Raw genomic sequence first — 13,060 nt, 5'->3', positions numbered from 1 at the left:
ACTTGAAGTAGCTGTCGAACTCCCGGATGGAATTCACAATCCGGAGGAAAAGCGTTCGGCTTATCCGATAACGGCGCCGAAATGTTTTCTCACCGTGCAATGGAGCGTCGGCGAAGTAGTCCGAGTAGAGCATGCAGTAGCCTTCCAGACGATGCCGGTTCTTTGCTTTCACCCGCCCAAGCGCCGAGCCACCTCGCCGCGGCTTCTCACTGCTCGCGAGCAGGCCGGCGAGCACCATGAGATGCTCCTGCTCCTGGACGTCGGCTTCGGCTTCCTCATCCAGCAACGCCGTGAGCGCCTCCTCATCTTCGGAGTCCATCGCCGGGCCGGACAATTCACCGAACACCTTGTGCGCAAGCCCGCCGGTGTACAGGCCCTGTGCGGCCGGAGCGCCGGAAAAGGTGTCTGGGCGGCGGCGGAGAGGCTGCCTCGGCGAAACCTCTTCTTTTTTCCAGCGGGGGATGGTCTACCTAGCTGCGGCGGGCGGTGGTCGGCGCCGGGATCGGCAGGGTGGTGCAAGGTGGCGGCCGAGCGCGGGGGGTAGGAGACGAATCTGGGCGGGTGGCTTGACTTTTCGCCTGTCAATGTGGCCCCAGGAACGCTTTTCCCTTGCGCCCCCCAGTGCGCCGGGCGCAAAAACGGACCGAGCCGGCGGAATTCGGTGTCCTGGGGCACGACTGGGCTGTTTTTTCGGCGCCGGCGCGAATAAACCGCTTGGGAAGGCCGTTCTGGAGGCGCGGCTGGAGATGCTCTTACTGCCGGAAAAAAATGGTGCGGCACTGCAATTTACAATAATGCAGGTGGCCGGGATGGAAGCAAATGCACGAGCGGCAGCTATTGCACTTGCACGGGGTGGCCCTTTCGGTGGGTACTGTTGCGCGCGGCGGGTGCTACTCTACTCATCAGCATGTTAATTTGCCATTTGCTAATTGGTAGTGTACGCTAGTCGTATATATTGCTCCAACATCTTCTGCCTACGCCTACGTAAAAAGAAAAAAAAAAGACAGTGAAATACTAGTTGTAATTTTTTTGTTCAATGATGAAAGGATAAAGCAAATACTATCACGTACTGTAGATCTTGGAACATGGCAGGAGTATGCGTGTGTATCCCTCCATCCCATCCGGCCATCCCCATCGACTCGTGCCAAGTTCGCGGCCGCACGCAGCAGGTGGATACAAAAATTTGTGAGCCACCGTACAAAAATACTGCCGCTCTACTGCTGTACCTGTACGTGTGACGTACGAGACCGCACCGCTGTTGCTTCCGCTCCGCTGACTAACGTACCCCTCTGTTCCAAAATAGATGACTCAATTTTGTACTAACTTTAATACAAAGTTGGGTCATTTATTTTGGAACGGAGGCATACATGTCAAGCCAGCTCCAAAGTCCAAAAATGAAGTTTATCTATACCATCCGAATCTGTATTATCCACCACAAACATCACTCGCCGTGTACTGCTCGTCACCATTTCGTTTTACTTCATTTTTTCTTCATTGTTTCTTTTTTACCAATCGAGTGGCGTCATTGATTTCAGTTGGATAAAAGATAAAATTGATTACTAAAACAATTGTTGTTATGTTGTTTCTTCATCGTCATCGTCGTCTTGGGTTTACTCTTTTTTCTTTTGCGGTGTTGCATGATCCCGTTCTTATCGCCGCCCAATGTCCACGCCTAGTTTGCCACACACCACCTGAGTTTCAGAAACTTCTTTTGAAATGTAATGTAATGATTGTGCTTTGGTTTATATGAAAAATCATTCGATTTGCACAAACTTTATCTCCTTTGTTAAAATTCACTTTGAAATGTATGCGCTTACGGTTGGATGGTCGGCTTCCCCATCAGTGTCCGCAGATGTGGCATTGGAGATGTCCTCCGAGCGGTTGAGTAAGTTTACTCGCTTGAAGCGGCGAGGAGTAAAATGTATAGCTTTTACGGGATCGGTTAGGTCCCGGTTAGAAGAGTAAAACCGGATTTTTACTCCTCTAACTGGTTTTAGGCGATCGACTAGAGATGCTCTAAGGGCTCGGAGTAAAAGCAAAGCACGCCTCCCCCTCCCCCACACAAATCCCCCATCGTCCTCCATCTGGCCAGCAACCCTCCCTCCTGCACCATCACCCGTGCCGCCATGGGCGGATCCGGTGAGCACTGTGCAGGCGCATATTCCTCACACTGCTGCCGCGGCGCATCCTTGAGAGCGACACGATCTTCCTCCTGTGGCAGCCTTTGCCGGCTTCCCTGAGATCCCAACGCCGCCCTCGCCACAAAGGTCGTACATCGGCGTGTGGCAATGGGCATGGAAACGTGGGTGGCCTAGATCACAAATCAGCACACCCACAATAAATTGTGGCTCAGATCCTTCCGCTCCCGCCGAGCAGGCCACTAAAGATACGACATTTAGTCGGTCCGGCTGCACGGCGCCAAGGGCCGCCTAAGCCTTGAATTTGGTGAGATCCCGTGGTTGGATCCAGTTGAGCTGGGGGCGGTCTCCGCACTGGAGGCAAGGGAAAGGCTCGCGAGGCCTCTGATGAGGCGTACATGGTGGAGCTTCACGACCTCTACCTAGAGCAAGTGGAGGCAGAGTGTCGCCTGTACGAGCAGCTAGTGGCCGGGGAGGTCGTCGTGCTGTCAAGCGACGATGAGGATAATAGTGGCAACAGGGGCAGCGAAAAGTGCAAGCGGCGGAGGAGGCAACGAATCTTCCACGACGACGAGGATGGCGGCACAGCCCTGACCACATGGTCGGTGGGATGTCCAGGGGACGTGGATGTCGCTTGGGCATGATACAGATAGCGACTAGATTAGTAAATTTTAGTTTTATTTAAGTAAGTAGACTATGTTTCAGTCGAATGCAATGTGAAATATTATGGCTATGTGTCGAATTTCGGTGAAGTATAAGTTGGTTCCAATCAAATTTGTGTTGATGATATCCGAAAACGTTTTTACTCGGCTAAGTTTTGGAGACAGGCTAGATCCGGCCAAAAAACAGTGAATTAAAAGCAGCCAGCTAAGTTTTACTCCGCGGTATGTCCACTATTTTTAGGGGATCGGCTAGTGATGCTCTTAGCTCACATCTCATCCATATAAAGGCAGGCACACACACCTAATTACCACGAGCACCTTCAAAAGACCGACTCAGGTCACCATGGTTCCCTAGTGTTTGATCTCTCTCAAACTGTAACATGCAAAAAGAAATGGAAGTGGAGGACCACACCACATGGGCCAGAAGGAACAGTGAAATCACAGCCACACCTTACCCCTCTCCCTCTCCCTGAAGAAGAAGAAGAAGATTCAAGGAGACAGGAGTCTGCACACACATTTAAACTAGTGTCACCAAATTTAAACTAGTGCCAACAAGACCAGTAGGCAGTAGCACACACGGCAAGCAGTCTTAACAAATTACTCCTCCTCCTCCTCCCTAACATACTGTCCCTCCCTAATCCACTTGTTACTAGTACTAATTTCCTCTGCTAACCAAATACAGTATCATTACAAAAATTAACAGCAGGGTCAGTGGGCGCAATAACTAATCCGCCACCCTCCGCTCCCCCTGCCATCGCCATTTATTTCCTCCTCCTCCTCCTTCACTAGATCACCACAACATTCTCTCCCCCTCTGGATCCTCCCCCCTCCCTCCTCGTCCCCCACACTACACCGCTCTTTACTCAACTGCTCCACTCCCCACCGCCGCGGCCAACCACCCCCCACCGCCCCCGGCCCCACGCCCACGCCGCGCTGCTCACCGGGAAGCAGCAGCAACAACAGCGGCCGGAGCATGGCGCGCTGATCCCTTCCCTGCTGCTCGCGCGGAGTGGCTTAGCTTGGAACATGGGGCGGCATTGGGCCGGCGTCCTGCTCCTCGCCCTGCACTGCGGGGTGGCGGCGCTGCTCCCCCCCTGCTCCGCGGCCTCGGCTCCGCCCCTGCCCCCTCCCATCGGCGGCGACGGTGAGCGCCGGCGCGTCCTTTGTTTTTACCTCGCCTTGCTTAAATGCTGTTCTTTTCTGACAAATTCGCGCCGCCTGTCGCTTCCCTTGCCCGGGATCACGCCTCCGCTCCGCTCCTTTCCTTTTCCTCCCCACCCCGTTTCAAACCGCCGTCCTAAATTTGGCCCTCGTATCCTCTGTCCTGATTCTTTTTCTTTCCGCGAAATTAGTGCTCAAGATTCGATTGTTGTTCCCCACCCGCATTTTTCCGGCCGACGAGCTTCGAATTTGTGCGAATTTGCAGTTTTTTTTTTTGCTCTCACATGACATGGTTGGCTCGATTGATTTGCGGCAGCGTCGGCGCTGCTGGCCTTCAAGCGGGCGGTGATCGAGGACCCGCACGCGGCGCTGGCCGACTGGACGGACGCCGACGGGGACGCCTGCGACTGGCGCGGCGTCGTCTGCTCCTCGCCCCACGGCTCCGTCGTCTCCCTGTAAGCAACTCTTCCAGATCTCACTCAAGCTCTGCTCTGCTCATCACTGCCACCACCTACCTGTCACACCAGCTCAACGCGCTTAAGTTGGGGTTCGGTGACTACGATTTGTACTTTAATCTCCTCTCCAGCAAGAGAACAAAGCGGATTCGGTCAGCTGTGATGTGGATAGATGCTTGGTGTGCAGATGGCTTGTGAGAGTGGACCGATGTTGCCAGTTAGATCAGCAGTCAGTTAGTCAGTCATTCAGTAGTAGGTTTGGGCTACAGGGAAAGGCCAACCGAAAATTTGTACTTGCATAATCTAATCGGTCGAAATCACGCCGAGATGAGACCGCTGATTACGACGACTGGATGATGAATTTGGCTTTGCGTCTTGCAGGAGGCTGTCGAACGCGTCGCTCAAGGGGTTCATCGCGCTGGAGCTCGGGCAGCTCATCTTCTTGCAAGAGCTGTATGTGCTCTCTCATTGTGTTATCTACCTGTTGTTTGAGGCACTTTAGCAGCTACTTGGTTTCACTGAATGTCTGTGTTTTGGGCAGGTATTTGGATCACAACCTGCTTTTCGGTACGATCCCGAAGCAGCTGGGATCGCTGAGGAACCTCAGGGTCTTGGATTTGGGCGCTAACCGGCTCGCTGGCCCTATACCTCCTGAGCTGAGTGGGCTGAACAGCGTGAGCGTAATGTAAGATACCGATTGCTTTGTCTGTACATTTCGAATTCTAAAATTTGGCTGCTTATTTGCTCCTCAAACTAAAAGCCTGCTTCACTCGTCTCTTGTAGAAACCTGCATTCCAACGGGCTAACCGGGAACATACCACCGCAGCTGGGCAAGCTACCAAATCTTGTTCAGCTTAGGTTGGACAGGAACAGGCTGAAAGGGTCAATTCCTGGTGGCAATGCTACTGGTTTTTCTCCTATGGCAGATACCGGGTCGGTGACTTGTCCTAACTCCTTTTCTTTTCTGTATATGGTGCTATAGATATTAAAGAATTGGAATTATATAAACTCAATACTGATGGAAAATTGGATATGATGTAAGAAGGTCATGAAAATTTAATTTGCGACATCAAAAGGTTCATGATTCATAAAAAAGAATAGACTGAACTGAACTTCAGAGTAGGACAAAAAGGACAAGTATCAGCGGTAATACTTGCTAAATTTGTCCAGAGTAATGCTTTTGTTACCATTTTCTGTTGATAACATGTTCATTAAATACACTTAACAAAACCAATATGTGAGTGTGTGACCATGTTCCAGTAAATTATTACTATATCTGAATACTTTATGTTTGCTTCGTCAGGTCCACACCTCACAGTGGACTATGCCCGTCTCCTCGATTAAGCGTTGCAGATTTCTCCTTCAACTTCCTTGTTGGGAAAATCCCAATTTGTTTGAAGTATCTTCCAAGGTACTAGTATTACACAAGGCACTTCCCACTGTTAATATCAGTTAGAAGTCCATCCATTCACGTGGCTAGTTTGCAGGTCAAGTTTTCAGGGGAACTGCTTCCAGGATGAGTACTCTATACGACAACGCGCTCATCAAATTTGTGCAAGTATGTGACTTAGCCTCTACAAGTTATCACAATTATTTCAGTGTTAACTACAAAGCTTATCTATTTCTCTAATTAATACTAAAAAATCATGCTATAAAATTATATAGGAGTGCCTGTTGTTCTTATAAAATTTCTCTGTAGAGTTTACCATCACTGCTCATGACAGACAACACATTTTTCCTTTTATTTGCAAACGATTTTTTTTGTGCGTATGTGCAAAACGAAGTTGTCCGTTAAATTACACTACTTATGCGACATGGCATTCATTTCTTCAAGGGGTGTGCTTCAGTACCCCATCTTAAGAGTTTGTTTTTGTCATCTGGCCACAATCGCCATCTCTGTTAAACTAAGCCCTGCATAGCCCATTCAATCTGTTTGGGGTGGATTGGGTAGAAGCAAAATCCTACTAAGGAGGTTTTTTATCGCAAAAATATTAGGCGTTGGATCAGTGGGCTCGGATTTGAAAACAGTTCGGGCCTATTGGCATGTTACCAAAGATACAGGATTTACCTGATAGATCTTAAATATCGACAAAGTTACCCATATAAGCTACAGAGGGTAGTATTGATACTTATGCAAAACCTTATGTTGAAACTCGTGCACCACCATTATGGGTTATAGCTATTTACGCAATTTGCAGTGACCTAATGTCATCTTCAACTTCCATCGACTGAATCTACTCATTTGTTTTAGGTGCGTCTACAGCTGCTAATTTAAAGGGATTCAAACGCCCTGCTTCTGAGCATAAGCATGATAAAGTGCAGCAACCGACTTGGCTTATTGTTTTAGAAATCGCAACCGGTGCTCTCCTGCTTGTTTTCCTGATCACTGGTGCAATTACTGCCTCCAGAAGCTGCAATCTAAAGCCTTCTATAAGAATATCATCATGGAGTAGATCAAAAAGTTGGAGCGACGAGATAACAGTACTGATTGGTTGGTATTAACATTATCTTACAAATTGATTATTTTGTCTTAAGATATATTGTTGCTAATGTGTTCATGCTTTTCTCAGATTCTGATATGCTGAAAAGTTTGCCAAAGTTGAGTCGCCAGGAACTTGAAGTAGCATGTGAGGATTTTAGCAACATTATTGGCTCAACTCCGGAGACAGTAGTCTACAAAGGAACAATGAAGGATGGACCTGAGGTTTCTGTCATATCATTATGCGCCTTTGAAGGTCATTGGACTAGCCAGCATGAGCTCTTTTACCAAAACAAGGTAGTTCGTTTGTCTAAAATTGCGACTCGGAAACACCTTTTTTTAAACTCAAATAAATAAATAAATAAAATGGGATGAACATTGTAGGTTATTGATCTGGCAAGGCTGAATCATGAGAACATAGCCAAGTTTCTGGGCTACTGCAGAGAGAGTGACCCGTTCTCGAGGATGTTAGTCTTTGAGTACGCATCAAATGGGACCCTGTACGAGCACCTACACTGTAAGTCTATCTCTTCCATTTCGTTACGACAAACTAAATATTTGCATTTTTCTGTGTGTCGTAGATTTGATCTCATTTGTTTTTCTTCCTTTAGATGGGGAAGCAGCCCAATTTTCTTGGCTCAGACGGATGAAAATAGCCATCGGCATCGCCCAAGGTTTAAGGTATCTGCACACCGAGTCGCAGCCTCCTTTCGCTATATCAGAGCTGAACTCCAATTCAGTTTACGTTACAGAAGATTTTACCCCCAAGGTACTGCATGCTTTGCTTTTACCTGTAGACTAGTACTCTATCTCTTTGGAGCTTATCTTTCAGATGAATACACTGTCTAACATGGTGAAATGCAAAACAGCTTGTCGACTTTGAGTGCTGGAAAATGCTGTTTTCGAGGCACGAGAAGGCGCTCGGCCACTTCAACAGCAAAGCCTCTTTCCCTAGCCGGGACTCTTCGGAGGATAAGTACATGGACATCCAAGGCAACACGTTTGCCTTTGGAGTGATCTTGCTCGAGATCATCAGCGGGCGGCTTCCCTACTGCAAAGACAAAGGCTACTTGGTGGACTGGGTGAGCAGAATTGTTTCTCAACCTCATTGTAACAACAGTGCATGTCTTACTCAAAGATCGCGTAAAAGTAAAATGAAATGCTGGAAAATTCTATCATTTCACCAACTGAAGAAGTCATTTGCAGCGAAAGTTCAAATAACTGTTCATTCTGAATTTCTGATCCTCTACATTTCTGCAGGCCATCAAGTACCTCCAGCAGCCGGAGGAGATCGGGAAGCTGGTCGACCCGGAGCTGACCAACGTGCGGACGGAGGACCTGGCGGTGATCTGCAGCGTGGTGAGCCGGTGCGTCGACCCCGACCCGTCGAAGCGGCCGTCGATGCAGATCATCGCGGGGGCGCTGGAGACCGGCATCGACCTCTCGGCGGCCGGCATCCTCAAGGAGTCCTCCCTGGCGTGGGCGGAGCTCGCCCTGTCGTTGTAGCAGCACACGCCTCAGCTCACCTCGTCACACTGTAGATTTTCGTCAATGCTAACACTGATTTCTTGCGTGCCATCATCTTCTCCGCCTTGTTGGCTCCACGTATGTATACAACGCTTGCTAAAAAGGAGTTTCATCAACGGTAGCACTCATGCCACAAGCAAGCAGGTCTTGGATATTCAAGGCATGCATGTGCTCACTCTGGGGCCAGGGCTTTCTGGTCTCCCTGCTGCCTCCTCCGTGCACCTTTCCCTCTCTGATGTTGCCGCCTTTTAATTCTCTTCAGCAAAATCATCATCAGCATTTGTGCAACATGGCTACAGCAGCCATGCCCAACCTCTTATCTTTCTTCTCCTCCAAATAATGTATGTACTAACAATTTCAATATTAAAAAGATGCAAAGGTTTCAGGCAGAGGCAGCCATGATCCCAACACCTGTTAGCCTCTGCTAAGCATGATTACTTGATTAGATTGCACTATCATTAGCAGAAAGTGTTCTTATTAGATGACAAAAGCGCGGTACTTAGCAATGATCTATCCAGGAAGCAAGAAGATGCTATACATGCTGGTGGCCTTTTTGTAAAGTAGGAGGAGCTGGTAGGTAGTTAATGGGAAAGGAAGGTGAGATGATATGATGCATGCACGCACCAGGTAAGGTTCCAAGCATAACAGACAACATGCATAGATTCTAGGGGGGAACTGGATTATTGTCAGTTAACAGTCTCCTGGAAACGGCAAATATATAATTCGGTTTTTGTCTGGTTTGGTCATAGACAAACCGAACAAAATCCACAACTTAGAAATGCTATTATTTTTGGCCCTTAACATTGGCAACTCTCTCGTGTTAATTAATATAAAGAGCAGATTAAAGAAAGTGTACCTTTTAAACTTTGTATCTTCTGACAATGTGTGTGAGCTGTGAAGCAGCAGCAGCAGCAGTAGTGTAGAGTACTGGTGTGAGGTTGAAGCAGGTACAGCTTCTTTCCTTTGAGGAGATCCTAAGCAACACCACCAGTGTCTTCTACTCAGTACTCAGTACTCACTTGCACCATACCACAAAACCCACAATGGGGAGCTCTAACAACTGGCACTGAGCACTGGTTGCTCTGGCTTGCGAGTGAAGCCTATCAAGTATCCAGACAAACATACAACGCAAAAAACAGCAGAAAATCTCAAGGATCTCCTGCAACTTTTCCCTCCTTGCAGTTTTTGTCTAGCTCTTAGTAGCTAGGAAGGGAAAAGAAATGCTGGAAGAACAGTGGATGGAATACCGGGGTCAGAATCAATCAGACGCCTTGGCCTGATGTGTTGTACTAGTTGCTAGACCTAGATGTCCTGATGTAATGACAAGAGTACTGTGCTCTAGACTACACTTTTGGCCTGATGTGTTGTCAACTAGTACCACTGGTCACTTGCTGGGGTGGTGAGGCCAGTTTGGTGTGGAGTATTATCTGAGAGGCAGGGCCATCAACCACTCCCAACTTAATGATAGTAGCTACTTACAGCATTGCTCATGGACATCACATATAAGTGTCTATAATGTCTGCACATTTTTGTGTCATTTCTGTTTAGTCCATCCCTGCACAGGCAATTATGCACGTTGCTGTTCTTCAGCAATCAGAAGATGTGGAGGAAGCAAAATACTAGTAGTATGCTAAAACTAAAACAAGATTTCTTTTTGGCAGCACTACAAGCTAATGCAAGATGGTTTTAACAAAGCGCGCCAGTTTTCGCGGCGAGGTTTGGCAGCAAGTCCTCTGAATCATTGCGTGTTCTTGGATGTATAGTGCTAACAATAGTGTGCTTGCAATAGGTCCACAAATAAGCTACTGTAAGCTTGATAAATTCTGATGTGATATGCAAACAGACATATTGAGATAGTTCAAAGTGGTGAGACATAGGATTCAATAGGTTCTCCCATTTGGACTTGGACAGTTAGGAATCCCCCAATTCAGTTGTAAATCTAGGGACAAAGCAGGGGAGTTTGAATTGTCGCCCGACATCCCGCACCCCGGGTAGCGCTGCGCGCCTGCGCCGAGAAGCGTAAGCAGTGTCAGGCAATATGGTCGCTTGTCGAAGATGACTGGACACGCAGGTTTACTTCAGCGAGACAATCGTGTCCCATATATATTCATTAAAAACAGTAAAGAAAATCACTCCCAGCAACCATCTACTGCAAATCATCCAACATATCTCTCGGGAGTTGAGACAGACAGAACATGCAGCCATTACTTCGTGCCTAAACGACCAGCAGAATCTTACCAAATTCAGGCATGCTCACATCATCTATTTTTACCTTTTTGTGAATCAGGCTTGCTCACAGCATAACTGGAAATTACCACAAACTTCAGGAAATGTATAAATTCAGCGTTCATCATTCCACACTATTACAAACCATAGGGAACTAGTCAATTCAGGGTTCATCACTCCAAGATATTACAATACAGCAAACTATTGTTCATCGTCCCATAATTTTAAAATCCATGGGGAATACATTAATGCAGCAGTTAACATTCAACGATTTCGCAAACAATACGAAACGGGTAGTTTCGGTGTTCATCGACTCCGGACATGGCATTCTGCACCGTTCTTGCTGTATGACAGGATTGGTTGATAGCACCATTCAGTCCCAGATAAGGCGGTATCAAAAAACCAAGCACATGCGCCTAGACGACCCATGGTGTGTTCAGATGCTGGAAACATTGTGATCAAACTGTACACCTGGTTTTTTGGCAGGTTAAGCCAAGGAATTTAAGATACATAAGCAGAACTAGTAATGGCTCGTACTTATGGAACCCACATAGCGAAATTGTACAGAATACACACTAGGAAAAGTAAGCATCATGGGGATCTATATGGTGTACCTCTCAATCACTCATGCAGTTACTAGGTCTAATTTTTTTCTTCTGAATGTGATGAATCTTTTGCCAGTTTGGATCTCCATTGTTTCACATAATCTCGTGAGCACCTCATTGCAGTGCTTGAGTTCAAAATTCGAACTCCTCAAGGGACCGGAGCAGTTCTGGAGGCGACTGGATATTCTGGCAATCAACAGTGGACAGTTTCGTGAGGGCCTGGGGCAGCACTGGAAGAGACTGAATATTCGGGCAATAATCGATGGACAACTCCTCAAGGGACTGGGGCAGTACTGGAAGAGACCGAATATTCTTACAATATTTGATGGACAGTTTCTTGAGTGACTGGGGCAGGACTGGAAGAGACCGGATATTCTGACATAATTCAATGGACAGTTCCTTGAGAGATAGGACACGAAGCAGAGTGAAGACCTAAAAAACGGGAGCAGGCCCTAAGCTGCATTTCCAGAGCTTAAGTACTTGCAGGCACTTTAAGCCCCACCGTTCTGCCTACCAACCATCCAATTAGGGTATCTCGCTCCATTGTACCCGCCGAGTTCCAGTTTTTCAAGATCCTTCGGAGGGCATAGACCCTCAAGTACCTCTACTTCAACTTCTGGATTGCAGCTCTCCTGAGTCCTGATCACAATCCCAGCATAGTTCTAGCTCTGTAAGTCGCTCCTTATCAGCTAGAGCTTCCTCATTGCTTTTAACATTTTCAACACCTCTAATGCGCAGACGGCCACGAAGCTTGTATAGATCCGTCAGATGTCTTGTGTTGTAACCTCCTTCCTTACTTACTGTGAAGTATGGTCCTAACTCTTGGAGTGATGTCGACCTGGCAATGTTCACCAACTTCAGAATGCTGGCATTCCCTACATGCCGCAAGCTAACCAAATTAATCCCGACTTCACCTTTGGAGAGCGAAAGACGTTTGCAATTACCAAAATCAAGTGTCTGAATGTGGTGAAGTTTTTTTAAAGGTCCTTGGTAAAATTAGACCGTGCGATTTGCCGATCCTGTAAGTAAGGTGACGTATATGCTTGACACCAATAGGTTCTAAGAAATTGACATGCCAAGTCAAACCAAAAGTCACGTCCAGTACCCGCAATTTTTGCAGCCTCATGATTATATTCTTGAAAACTTCTTCATCACGTGGTGTCCATAATTTGATAACTTTAATGATGAGAGTGCGTAAATTTTCCAGTTGAAAAGTCTTCATGGCAAGCTTCTCTCCGTTATAAGTATCAATGAAAAGATGGCGAACACCTGGAGGAATTTCTCCTGTCCATCCATCCTCAATTCTAAAGCAATCGTGTCCAGCGATCCTCTCTCCTAAATCATACACCAGATCATGCATTAAATAGTAGTCCTCACCGCAGGACTCCTTTCCCCCAAATTGCAGAAATGAGATTGACACAAGTTCATCAAAGTAATCCTGACCAACATCTTCCATTTCCTTCCCAGCATTAATACTTCTTATAAACCCTTCTGCCACCCACAACTTAAGTAACAAATTACGTCTGAAATGATGTCTTCTGGGGAACATACTACAGTAAGCAAAGCATTGTCTAATCTGCTCATTAAGATGCTGGTAGCTCCATGATAGAGCTCCCATCGTCTCGTTCAATAAGTCCTGATCTCTAGCTCTTCTCCAAAACTCAACATTTTTTCTTTTACGTAGTTGTCCTCCCACTGTACTGGCTGCTAGAGGTTGTTGGATAAACAACAACTGAACTTTGGGCCAAAGGCCATTACATATACATGTGTGTCAAAGTGCAGGAAACCCCTTACACAATGGGGATAT

The 13,060-nt window shown here is 47.0% G+C and overlaps 1 protein-coding gene across 1 annotated transcript; it reads left to right on the top strand.

Moving 5' to 3' along the window:
- The first annotated feature begins 3,613 nt into the window (after positions 1-3,613).
- Positions 3,614-8,830, top strand: LOC123055297 (probable LRR receptor-like serine/threonine-protein kinase At1g63430). Its single transcript, XM_044479294.1, has 13 exons — positions 3,614-3,944; positions 4,278-4,416; positions 4,798-4,869; positions 4,958-5,101; positions 5,200-5,349; positions 5,720-5,827; positions 5,904-5,974; positions 6,668-6,907; positions 6,987-7,192; positions 7,280-7,412; positions 7,507-7,664; positions 7,765-7,977; positions 8,156-8,830. Exons 1-13 carry the CDS (start codon positions 3,827-3,829, stop codon positions 8,399-8,401), a joined length of 1,998 nt encoding a protein of 665 aa, XP_044335229.1. The 5' UTR covers positions 3,614-3,826; the 3' UTR covers positions 8,402-8,830.
- Positions 8,831-13,060: the final 4,230 nt, after the last annotated feature.

Source organism: Triticum aestivum, chromosome 2D (assembly GCF_018294505.1).
Source record: "Triticum aestivum cultivar Chinese Spring chromosome 2D, IWGSC CS RefSeq v2.1, whole genome shotgun sequence".
NCBI classification, from domain to species: Eukaryota; Viridiplantae; Streptophyta; class Magnoliopsida; order Poales; family Poaceae; genus Triticum; species Triticum aestivum.
The sequence above is the reverse complement of the archived record's forward strand: the minus strand, read 5'-3'. Positions and strand labels throughout refer to the sequence as shown.